The 13,341-nt window shown below is 32.2% G+C and overlaps 1 protein-coding gene across 2 annotated transcripts; it reads right to left on the bottom strand.

The window, feature by feature from the left end:
- Positions 1-4,898: 4,898 nt before the first annotated feature.
- LOC143236211 (uncharacterized) lies at positions 4,899-13,056 on the bottom strand. 2 transcript variants are annotated; one of them, XM_076474497.1, is made up of 4 exons: positions 12,927-13,056; positions 7,170-7,220; positions 6,436-6,485; positions 4,899-6,016 (listed from the first exon to the last, which is right to left on the bottom strand). In XM_076474497.1, exons 2-4 carry the CDS (start codon positions 7,198-7,200, stop codon positions 5,120-5,122), a joined length of 978 nt encoding a protein of 325 aa, XP_076330612.1. In that variant the 5' UTR covers positions 7,201-7,220; positions 12,927-13,056; the 3' UTR covers positions 4,899-5,119. The 2 variants fall into 2 exon arrangements, with proteins under 2 accessions (XP_076330612.1, XP_076330606.1); XM_076474491.1 differs by lacking the exon at positions 12,927-13,056 and adding an exon at positions 8,549-8,673.
- Between the last annotated feature and the right edge of the window lie 285 nt (positions 13,057-13,341).

Here is a 13,341-nt window from a genome sequence, read left to right as displayed (position 1 = left end):
TTAACAGAAATTGTTGTAAAACAGCCAGAAACCAGCTTTAAAACTTCTTAACTCTAGACTTACGTATGCCTAAACAGTCGGATCACAATCCCTAGAATTCAAGTATTGCACGCTTAATTCCGAACTACTAGGTAGCGTGAAGGTAGTAGCTAGCCAACAGCGCCCACCATTCCAAACCAAGTAAGGGGATTACTTATTAGTAATTATTAATAATTATTACTTTTATATCCACAGTTGAAATTGTCGAGCATTTCTAGCAGCATCACACTTTAACATAACCTGACCATTAGGCCTCTTTTTACTCCACGCTGTAAGGTTGAGATGTGGTCTGATGAGTCCTGCTTCTCTTCTGATTGTATATTAACAGAGAAGACAGAAGATCATTTGATTTTCTTTCATTAATCTGACAGTACAGGATGTGTTAAGAGATGTAATAATGTTGGTGAGTGTTCTCATTGTCAGAGTTCTGATTTTCAGATTCCCTGAGAGAAGAAAATTATATAACAAATATCTTAATATTATAACGCTTAGGTGCACTCCTAAATCGTACATTTCCACCTGAAAAATAAAGGACCTTCTAACAGTTCACGTAGCATCTACTATTTGAAGCTAGTTTTTAGAGCGTAGCTTATAATTTAGTTGTTTTTTTTCCTTATTAAGCACAGTCAGCATGTCTCGTTCTTTCAAATAAGCACCCTAGGAATTATATTAAGAAATTATTTGGCAAAATCTGGCATCTCTTTGAGTTTGTAGTCCAATACTTACTTATACATATAATAGCACTATTACTATTTGCTTCAAAGGAATGTTAAACTTCACCACTTCACGACTTGTTTATTAATGTTATAAATATTTGCTGCTTTAAATTCTCTTCGTTAAGTTAACTTTAAATGCTGGAGAAACAAAATCTAGGACATGGAGCAGTCAGTTTGAATTTTGATTAATTTGAAAACTGGATTCGTGCACACATTCAACTGCAAACTTTGTAATTGAGTGGTTAATGTACACTGCAAAATTGCACTAGCCTAAATTATGATTAAACGTATCATTAGTATGACGTCTGTAATGAAATGGTTTAAACTACACGGCATTTGGACAACAATTTGCCAAGAACAAGTAGATTGTTTGTTTTGTAGTTAAGCACAAAGCTACACAAAAAAACTATCTGTGCCCTGCATACCTTGGGTATTGAAACCCGATTTCTAGCGGTATAAGATCGCGGACATACTGCTGTGCCACTGGGGGGGGGGGCGACAAGTGAAATTTTAGGCTTTCTATATTACCTCCATCAACCTAATCTTGAATATAACCGCTAAACAAAATGGTGATCATTTATATGCAAAATAAATCAACTTAAGAAACATTCTTAGACAAACCATTCACTGATAGAATATACAAATCGATAGTTTCTCGCAACGAAGTGTTAATACTATGTCGAAACCGACTGTATATATGTTATTATGAAAGTTATAGTTACGAGAAAAATAGGAAAACTCAAAACTTGATAAAATATTCTTTTCTCTGGAAACTCTCAAAGGTTTAGTAAAGACATATTTGACAAAAAATGTGATCAGTCTTACTGACATGCGATATCCCAAAAATTACAGATTTACTGTTACATATCATGATCGTGTTGTTGCTCTAATTGTTCGTGCTAATAGGGTTGTTCCAGAATTAACTAAGTTTTTGGAGACGGAAAAATCTTATTTATCCACTAGAATCCTACCTAAAAGAAAAAAAAAATTCAACTCTAAATGACGTACATTACTTTAACTTAAAAAAATAAGCGTTTAAATTTATTTTTTGTTAAGCACAAGGATGTATAATGCATTACCTGTACTTTGCCAATTGCAGAAAATTGGTTAGGCTATTTGTGCCAAACATCCAGTAAAAAGTTAAAATTAAAGTAAATTTAGTAATATTCATAAGAGGAAATTATGGTGAAACAAAACAAACTTTAAAAAAACAACAAATACCATTAAAACCAATGTTTACATCTAGTCTACAGCAGTAAGAAAAAAACTACAGTAATACAAGTTGTAAAGGACTTTCTGTTGCATAATTGTAGTTATCATAAAAATAAACCATAATTTCTGAACGTTAAAAAATCTCAACTTTACCGTTATAGTACAGAAAGTCAAATAATTTGGCAAGTTTTCTAACGCAGCAAATCATAATACCAATGACTCCCTGCCATGTTATACTGATGAATTACTGCATTTACTTTACTAGGAATACAACAGATCAGAAAATTGATGATTGAAGCTACATCGTTAGCTATTTTGTACTAGGTGGTTACCCAAACTGGCATTCCTCAGAACAAGAAATTCTGCCACCACAGTGTCCAAAGGAAGAGTCAAACACAATTTTTTGATATTCAATCACCCGAGATCGACATTCATAAGGGATGAAAAATTGTATTCATAAATCAACATCAAGTTCTAGTTATATGGTATTTGCTCAAAAAACAAGTGCTTACGTTGAAGTCGTTTCGGTTGAGGCAGGGAAGAGAGAAGACTAGATATCCTTATAAGATTATTACTACTTTTTATGCAACTTATATAAAATTTACAGTCAATGATTTAAGACTAACAAAAGAATTTGAGTGAAGATATTCATAAGAGATGTCTCCATTTTAGTGGTTTAAGGATACCAACTTCTAGAGCCTGATATGTGGCAGAAATGGTGTGTGAAAAGAGCTTTCCAGTTTTTATGAGCTTTGTATTTCTTGCTGATGGTTATAGTTTAGTTTGTTTGGAATTTCGCGCAAAGGGCTATCTGCGCTAGCCGTCCCTAATTTTGCAGTGTAAGGCAGCTAGTCATAATCACCCATCGCCAGCTCTTGGGCTACTCCTTTACCAATAAATAGCTGGTTTAACCGTCACATTATAATAACGCTCCTGCGGCTAAAAGGGCGAGCATACTTGGTGTGACAGAGATTCGAACTCGCAACCCTCAGATTACGAGTCGAGTTCCTTAATCACCTGGCCATCTGATAGATATAAAAATCATACTCGTTGCTGATCAGAGCTCTGCACAGGGTGTACTGGGTAAACATTTCAAGATGTACTTATCTAACCAAGTTTTCCCAATAACACTTTGCAATTTAGCTACTAAATCTATTGTCAGGAACGGAAACAGTTTCAATTGCTATAAGCACTGTGACCGTTTCATACGTGCATTTTTACTTAGATTTACTCTGGAGTTGGTGTATTGGTTTTAGAAATTAATTAAGACATCAAGCATAACAATAGTTACTGGAGGAGCAGAGGCTTGTCTTTGGTCAAGATCGTTCGCTTTGATTTCTGTATTGCATTGATTGCTTTATAGTTTAATGAAAGTAGCTAAACTGGTGTAAAATTTATATTAATAATATAACTGATTTTCTATTATATATTAATGTTGATTTTTGTTTTGGTTAAATATGTATTTAGAAATGTAAGTAAATTACATTATTAAATGTGTATTGTCTGTTCTCTAAATTTGTAGATTCTTGAGCGTAAGAATTAACATTGTTTAAATGTACGTAAATGCCAGTATTGTTGCGAGCTCATTTTTCAAGAATCCCTCCCAAAGAGTATAAAAGGTAGTCATAGCAACACGCTGGGAGATAGTTTAATATTGATGGTTTTCTACAGTCACTATACTATAAACCTCGGAAGCTATAATTATGCTTTCCATTCAGTGACACAGCGATGTCTGCGGACTCACACTGCTAGAAACCGGGTTTTAATACCCGTGTTGGGCAGAGCACAGATAGCCCATTATGTAGCTTTCTTTGTGACGAGAAACCAACTTGAAATAAAAATATATCTCGGAACGGCTGGTATGGGTAATAACACTTTTATTGATAAGGAGAGAACAACGTTTCAACCTTTCTAGGTCATCTTCAAGTTAAGAAAGAGAGAGATTAAAAGTGACCGTTGCCGGACATATGTCTTATGGACGAGAGTATATATATAAACGAATACGGTATTGTAGGGGGCGTTGCAGGTGGATGTTAGGTTATTAATTAGTATAGGTATAAAGATGTTCCTTTATATTGGTTGTTCTCTCCTATCAGTAGTGGTAATACCCATACCAGCCGTTCTGAGACATTATGTAGCTTTGTGCTTAATTTCAAACAAGCTATAACTGTGACAAACGCTTATTAATAGGAAAACTACAGATATTTGAGGAGGAACGTTTATAGATTTCGAACAGTACAAACTTCAGTGAATTACGTTAGTATTTCTACCAGGACTTCAGATATTTTGTCAGGAATATAACTCACTTATGAAGAAGCTAGCTTATTTCCTGTCAAGAGATGTGTAGCTGCGTATCAACAAATAATTAATTCACTGTCAATAAACTGTCGATAAAAGATTCAGGTCTAGACCAGATAGAATAATCTGTATTGTTTGTAAGTTTGTAAATCTTTCGTATGTGAATCATAAATTGTAATAACAGTTATTATAAATAACGTTGTTTGTATATTAAAATATATTTGAGTTAAGAAAGAAAATTGTACCTATTTTGTTGGCAGATTTAAATTTGATACATACCAATATTAAATTAACTTATTTTAAAGTTTCTGGATATTTGAAATCGTAATTCGTTAACATACGTAACATAATAAATCCAAGACTTGTCCGAGATTACTTGACGCAACTTCTGAGGATAAGCAGATAACAGATAAGGCATGTATTATGAATATTCTTTTAAATAAATAAAAAAAGTTTAATATAAAGGCACTCTAATCATAACGCGTAAGAGTAAGTAATTTTACAGATATGTTACAGTCACATTAGTTGCTTTGCACATCTAGTGTAGACTTAAAGTTTGTGAGACCTAGACACTTTGATGAGCGTTCTTAGAAACGAAATATTTTATTTATCAATTTTAAGTTGTGGTTTAGATACATAATCCATAAAAGTCCAAATACATAATTTAACGTATTAAAATGTGACTTTCATTCAAATAATAAATACGTAACCTGGTTTGCACTTTATCCAAGGGATAGTAAGAAATGTTGAATTATGGTTCTTAGTATCTAATCAGAAGTAAAATTTTCAACTTTAATTACAGTAAGAGTTACTGTTTCAATGACATAAAAATAATCTGTAGATTGATATAAAAGTTATCGAGGAAGCTGTTGTTTTAGTACTTTACACAACTGATCAACAGCAAAATTTAATGTGGGTATCTTTTTCAGATGTTTTTCACTTCTCGTTTGTAATTCTTCCTCTCCAGCAAAGTACTGAGATACTTTAGAACAGTCAAAGGTTCCCAGTGATACACACTGTAGAAGTTCTTGGTTGAAAGCTGTGCCCAGAGGGCATTGGAACTGTGTATCTGCCAGGGACTTTTCACTGACTTCCACGCACACATGATAAACTGTACAGTCTAATTCTGGATCACTGTAATGAGCTCCTGGAACCTTGCCAGCACACGTGAAGGTTGACTGCACATCTTTGATATCGATGATTACGCTTCGAGGATTCAGTTCGTCAGAACAATATCTTTTATAAATATTAGAGATCTGGGACGTAGGAAAAACATTATCAAACAAAAATGTATTAGGAAAGGGTAACTTCTCTGGTGACATGACAATTGGTCGAACGGCAGGTTTCTGTTGTTGAACTTTAAAATACTCTTTATTTATTTTCGGAACAGACACTTTAACAGGGGGCATTTTAGTAGTTGTACTAGATGAGGTACTAGATGTAGCGGTTGCAGTAGTTGAAGATGTACAAGGCATTGGATAGGAATCACACAAAACATTATCTTTAAAATCACAAATCTGTAACTCCTGTCTAAAGGCAGTTCCTTTTGAACACCGGAAGCTATTCAGAATTAAGTGTCCTGCTGAAGATTTTGTACATGTATGAAATACTTTACATTTTAGTTTAATATCAGCATAATAAACGCCTTCCTGGACACATTTACAAAGAAAATCTGTTATAATTGGTGGATCAACGTGTCCCCATTGACCAATAGTTACTTCTTTTTCGTTCTGTATGGTTTGTGATTTGTCCTGTAAGAAAAAAACACAAAAAAAATATATATTGAAAAATGCCAAAATATAAAAAATATGACAAACGAATCACAAAAACCATAACGTACAAATGCATCTGTAAATGTTCTTTATATTGTATTTGTGTTTACAAGTTTAAATCGTTACTCTAATTCTCTTATTGTCTGTTATAATTGGGGATCAGCGTATCCCCATTCTTTTTATCCATTTTGTGAAATGTTCTGTAGTCGTTAAATTTTACTTGAGAAACCACTAGAAAAGCCACTTTTGGATAGGAAAAATATAGTAATGACAAACAACGTAAGTATTGTAGAAAGCAACTTTCTAGACATTTTATAAAAGTCAGGTTTTAAAAACGTATAATAGAATCTGAGTGTTTCTTTTTATCAACTCGATAAACCTAAGGAACGGCTACTTACTGAAGTTGCTGTTTTCATGGAAAGAAGCAAAATAAGAAAAAATTGGAAACCTAAAAACGAAAATCGAGGATAAATTTTAAACTTGCATTTGAGATTAATTTATAAAGCTAGAAAGACAAAGACAAAGTTCATTTGATTTTGCGAATATGTAGAAAAACACAAATACAATATTGACAACAGAATCTACCAAAATGCTTTAGTTAAGAAAATGTAATTCTAATTTTTGGTGTTGTTTAGCTGGTTCCATACTGCTAAAACAACTTAATTGTTTACATTTCTCGTTTGGAAAGGATTGACCAAATAAATAACTTAATGAATTTATTTACAGTTCACACATTCTGTATGAATGTTTTCTTGTCATTATAATTGAAAGTGTCGTTATTGTACATTACCAAAAAATTTGAAGCGTTATAACTATTAACTATTAAAAATTCGAATAATAAAATGTTTTTTTACTAAACTTAGTACATTTAAACAAATAATTAAAATAAAAATGTATCTAACACACACTGACATGTTGAGAGCTTTAAATTAAAATTATAAATTAAAACCAGAGTTCGGAAATATTAAGAATTTTCGATAAATATGATTGGACGAGATTTTAGAGACTAAATTAGGTAAACTACTATTAAAAGCTTTAAAATAATACGGGAACATTCTAAGGAGTAAAAAAGTTATTCTTAGATTGAAAATATTTTCAACTTCTTACTAAACAGATAAAAGTTTTTACTTACCCGTAAATTGGGACATTTGAGTATTTCGCATTTTGATTCTCAGTGTAAACACTACGAAAGAAATACACATGTATTAACAATCATGTATGTGTAAATGTTTGAGTTTACTGCGTTACACGGTAAAAATGTATTTTATGCTATTTAATATACATCTGTAACATTTGAAACAAAGCTATGAAAAACTAACAGCAACGAGTGTACTTAGCTTGTACTTTGAATCAACAACTTTTCTAATATTAACAGTGAATGTTACATGGCTACTTTTGAGTGTTATTCTATGTGCGAATAAACAAATAAACATATTTCCAGACCAAATTCTACTTTTATATCTATTATCGCAATTTCTTAAGCTTATTCATTTCCAAGTGAAGAATTTCTGTCTGCGGGAGGAAAGAGGCAAATGGTGTAACTACAAAAAAGTTTTTGTTTGTTTTTGAATTTCGCGCAACGCTGCAATAGGGCTATCTGCGCTGACCGTCCCTAATTTGGCAATGTAAGACTGAGGGGAAGGCAGCTAGTCATTACCACCCACCGCCAACTCTTAGGCTCCTTTTACCAACGAATAGTGGGATTGATCGTATTATTATAACGCCCCCACGGCTGAAAGGGCGAGCATGTTTGGTGCTACTCAAACCCGCGACCCTCAGAATACAAGTAGAACGCCTTAACCCACCCTAACTTTATTTCCTTATATTTGTAGTTACGATGCTGGTCGATTCCTTCCCTTTATTTCTTACAATAACTTTCTGATGTTATGATCAATCTATGGTAAATAAAGTAATTTCTTCTGCATAAAAAACTGTTACAAGCTGTTCCCTGAATGACTTAGCTGTAAATCTGAGAGCATGCAACGCTAAAAGTCATTGTTCAGCTTTGTGCACACACACACACAAATATATATATATAATAAAAATGTTTACTGATGTTTCCAGTGAATATAATATTAATTTGTGTTATCTATGAAGAGGTTGAAATATTAGCTTTAACTGAAGACTGGCTTCTGACATTTAAACAGATTGGGACCCATACCTCCCAGAAAAAAAAAAAAAATTATTGATATTAGTTCCTAATATAAGTAATATGAATATTTCTTCCACCGTGGCCTGGCATGGCCAGATGGGTTAAGGCGTGCGACTCGTAATCTGAGGGTATCGTGTTCACATCCCCGTCGCACCAAACATGCTCGCCTTTTAAGCCGCGAGGGCGTTATAATGTTACAGTCAATCCCACTATTCGTTGGTAAGAGTAACCCAAGAACTGGCGTTGGGTGGTGATGACTAGTTGCCTTCCCTCTAGTCTTACACTGCTAAATTAGGGACGGCTAGCGCTGATAGCCCTTGAGTAGCTTTGCGCAAAATTAAAAAAAAAAAAATTCTCACCAACTGCCAAAAACATCATTAACATGGTAATGGTTTCAGTAATACAGCTCTATAGAGCGTCTGGAGAAACAAACTGGGTTTCTCGTCATCACGAAGTAATTATTTTCGTTGTTGTATGTTGAAAATCAGTTCAACTATAAGTTACTACTGTTGAAGAAATCAGAGCTTTTGCTGACGATACACGATCTGTTGCTTAATGGCACGGCCCATCTTCAGTATGTGTAATGGAAATTTATGAGCACTTCGCGTTTGCTGTGGTTTGACATTCTGCGAAGTCATTTGCATTGCTTGCGCCCAGTGTGTATGAGTATTGAAGGACGAAACCTAATATGAAGGCTCTGAACCAAGTTTCTTCTTGTACAATTGTACAATCCTTGCATATCTCAGTAATAGTACTTAAAATAGCTAGAACTATAAGTGTGAAATATATGTTTCTGTGAGAATCACTAAGAGAAATTTATAGCTATATTTGATGATCATTTTCTCATTTCTCCTGATTATGTCTACACTTTATTACTTTTGCCGTCTGTGAACCTTTGTAAAAAGTACTGTTTGTTTATGTCATGTATGTTCGGACATGAACATGCATTTCTTATCACTATGCGATATTTCAGAGACAAGAATATAGGAAATTATGGGTATTGTACAGTTTTCGAAACAATGACTGCTATTTGAATCTCTGAAATAGCTTATATAAACATATTTACCCGAAAACAAAGGATAAAGGATGAATCTTTTGCAAAATATTTCAAATACATACTTTTAAAAAGGAACACGTGAATATGCATTGCTTCTAAGTTTTATACTGTAGGTTTACGACGTGTTATATATTCGCAAGAAATGAAAGACTGAATACTGTTCGACTGGTAATAAACTATCACCTCCAGATCGTTTCCCACTATTTCTAAAACGCTTAAAAAGCTATGATATACACATACGACGAATGAATATTATATTTTAGCTATTAGAAAAGGTGGGACTTGCTCTAAACAATATGTGAATAGTTAAACAATAGTTGAACGTTTAAAATTTGGCAAAAGCCAAGCTTCATATAAGATAAACAAAAAATTTATAATACTTTCCTTTGTAGCAAATTTTAGACGTATAGTTCACAAATGTTTCACTAACTTTACTCTTATTTACCTATCTAAAGTTATGTATAATATGGTCATAGTGTAAACGTGATACAAAACCACTTTAGCTACTTTCAAATGACTAAACATCATTTTTAATCAAGGAGAATTTTATTTTAAAGCTATTATTACCACAATATTTATTCTTTGTTAGATAAAATATAAACTCTAGTTAAATATTAAAGAAATACATGTCAAAACTATTTATACCTACATTTAGTTTAAAATAATGCGTCTTCAACTTTCACGTGTCTCTTGTACGTTTGTCCGGTTAGCGTTATACACATTGTTGTCCTTTCTCTTAAAGGGTTATTTATAGTAAAGGTTTGAGAGAGAGGACACTGAATTTTGATTGGCTGAGAAAGCAGAGATTATTCTAGTGACAATAAAGCATGTATCTAATACAGAATATTACTGTTATTCAAAGGTCACAAACCACTTGAGGAACATTGGTCATTATGTCACCTTGAAATCGTAACGATGGGGTCATTGAACAGATTTGAAATTCACAATACAAAAAGTAAAAGTTGAAACATTTTATTAGCCATATCGTTTCATCTAAAGCAAATGAAATTGCAATTTTATTTATATATCAATTTGTCAATTTAAACTATCAATATAAAACAAGAATACAACCAAAATTTAAGAGAAAAATGTAATACTATAAAGCCAAGACAAATAAAAACAAATGCTAATCACAACTGTATATAACGTATACGTATAAAGCACTGGAAAGAGTTTCGTGTGATTAGATAACAGCATAAAAAGGAAGGAAAATTCCCGAAATAATATGCGTATAAAGAAAACGCTTGTGTTTATTTTGGATATTCAAATACATGGAGGTTCACCTTACACCGTTTTGTTAAATATTATGTAGGGAACAACACAAACTGTATAGGTTGTATAGAACAACACAAACTGTATAGGTTGTATAAAACAACATCAAGTGTATAGCTATAGGGAACAACACAAACTGTATAGGATGTATGGAACAACACAAACTATATAGGCTGTATGAAACAACATCAAGTGTATAGGCTGTAGGGAACAACATAAACTGTATAGGCCGTATAGAACAATAGAAGCTGTATAGGCTGTATAGAACAACACAAGCTGTAGATATTATCTTTGTTAATGTATCAGGTGTAGAGAATAGAATGAGTTGTCTCGGCTGTTAAGAATACTGTCTATGTAAAAGATCTTTGTGTGAAACATAACAGACAGTAAATTTTAACCTGTATATATAGAAAACAACGTTTATATAACAAAACTGAATGTGTGTGTGTAATAAAAAATAGGTTCTGTTGTGAGGATCAACTATGTGTTTATATTTCCTTCAGGAGCCTCATCTTACTTACAGTGTTAAGGTCAACATACATTTAAATATCGTGATTTTCACGCCATGGTTTGTTGAAATTTTTTAATCAATCTAATTAATATGGTTTCTGAATAGAAATTTAAAGGAATTTATGTGCACTTATAAAATAATTAATGCTTTGAAGGAACTCTCTTTGAGACTAGTGTAATTTATTACTTGAAATGTTGAAGTTAACTAGAGACAGTGTATGTGTGTGACTTGATTAATATGTGTTTAAATGTTGAAGTTAACTAGAGACAGTGTATGTGTGTGACTTGATTAATATGTGTTTAAATGTTGAAGTTAACTAGAGACAGTGTGTGTGTGTGACGTGATTAATATGTGTTTAAAATTTCCACAGATAAAATAATGAGACTTCGCCCAATGTCATAAATTTGAGCGACGTAGCATATGTATTGTTCATTTGTTCTCTTTCTTTTATACAAGCAAGATCTTTTAGAAAGAAGTTCATTAGAACTCGGAAGGTGAAATTCGTCAAAATAAACATTTTAAATACTTCGAGTTGCTTAGTAATAACACTTAAAGCTCATAACACTAAAAATTAGGTTTTATAAGAAATTTACACCACGTTGAAAGTATAAATAATCTTTTTTTTTTGTTTTGAATTTCGCTCAAAGCTACACGAGGGCTATCTGCGTTTATAAATAATCTTGAAAAGAAATATCTACTTGTACTCATGTAACTCGAACAAACCGTGTTTTCATCCATAATGTTATCATGACTTAGCTTAATTCTCTGTACATATAGTTATAGTAACGAATTCAAATAAGAAATATTTTCATCCCTGATGTTTCAATTTCAGTAACAATGATTCGAACAAGAAATATTCTCCATGTATAGATGAATAAAGAAAGGAATAAGAAATATGTTCTTCAGTGATGTATGAGCTCAAATAACATTAATTAGAGCAAGAAACATTTCATAAGAAATATGTTATACTATTATGTTGAATCTGAACAAGACAGCTCGAGTAAGATGTTTTCCAGATCATATATAAAATGTTCATGGATAAGTGTGGAGTTTTATATCCACAGGAAAAAAAAGGAAACAAAAAACACAGTTAAGTGGCAAGATTAAGAAATGGCATGAACTGAACAGCTGAAAATAAACAAAACTAAAACCAAGTAGTTTTCTGTTTAATTCCCGAATGAGTGTAAAGAACCACTTAATTAAATTAGTTTGGGGTTTAGTGAATATTTAAGACTGCTCATAATTTCTTTCAAAATATTTAGGCCATTCTCTTTAAGTGTGTGATATTAATCTTTAGAATTTATGACTATTAAAAAGATGGATTGAGAGTACGAATATTAACAATAAAAATTAACGAAAACACTAAAAGTTATTTACTTACAAGTTTATTTATTTGAAAATGGATGTCATAAACTTAAAATATAACCTTCCTTATAAAATAACCAGTGAAATAATAGGACAAATAAAAACTAAAATAACAGACTTTTTAACATTTTGTATGCTTATTTTATCTCATGCTCTACAGAACATTCTGGTATTCAACTAAATCTACACCGCTTACTGGTTTACCACTTAAATAGGACATACGAAGACAAAATATTTATAGAACAAACAAACTATGTCTCTCAGTCATATATTCATAACAGAACAATGTATAGAAACTCAAAATCCTTAAAACTAAAGCTAATATTTTTATCGAAGTTGAACGTATTCTTAAATCAAACATGTTGGCCTATGCTATATCATTATTTTAGCTTTTTTTAATCTAATAATTTTACTTTAAAATCCAAGATTGGCTGCTTAATGAAAAATGCGAATGTGATCACTTAGCAAAAGGACAGTGAACCTGGCAAACTTATTTTCCCAACATTTCTGAGATTCTATTCGATACAAATACCTGCTTTTTCTTCAACATTCCCTTCCCCATGTCGTTCAAGGTTAAGGTCAGGTTCAAGTTCGAAACTTCGCCGTAACTTTAGGGAGAGCTAAACACATGTGTTCTTTGAACAGCTTTAGGAGAAATTTAATGACAAACAAATAAGTGTTAAAATAATACTTTTATAATTTAACAATAAACTGATTATTTTGTATTGTGGCACAACCTCAAGTTTAATGTATATCTAAAAATACTGCTTCTGTATTTCCATATTCTTGAGACATTACAATAGTATGAACTAAAAATAGGGAAGGTGTTCCATAAATACAGCTCTGTAGAGGAAAGCAATTTATGAAATATTTTATAGATGATTTGAAATGAGTCGTCATGACGGACAACGACAACAAAAAAAACAACAAAAATCTGAAATGTTCAG

This window comes from Tachypleus tridentatus, chromosome 2 (genome assembly GCF_004210375.1).
Source record: "Tachypleus tridentatus isolate NWPU-2018 chromosome 2, ASM421037v1, whole genome shotgun sequence".
Taxonomy (NCBI): Eukaryota; Metazoa; Arthropoda; class Merostomata; order Xiphosura; family Limulidae; genus Tachypleus; species Tachypleus tridentatus.
The sequence above is the reverse complement of the archived record's forward strand: the minus strand, read 5'-3'. Positions and strand labels throughout refer to the sequence as shown.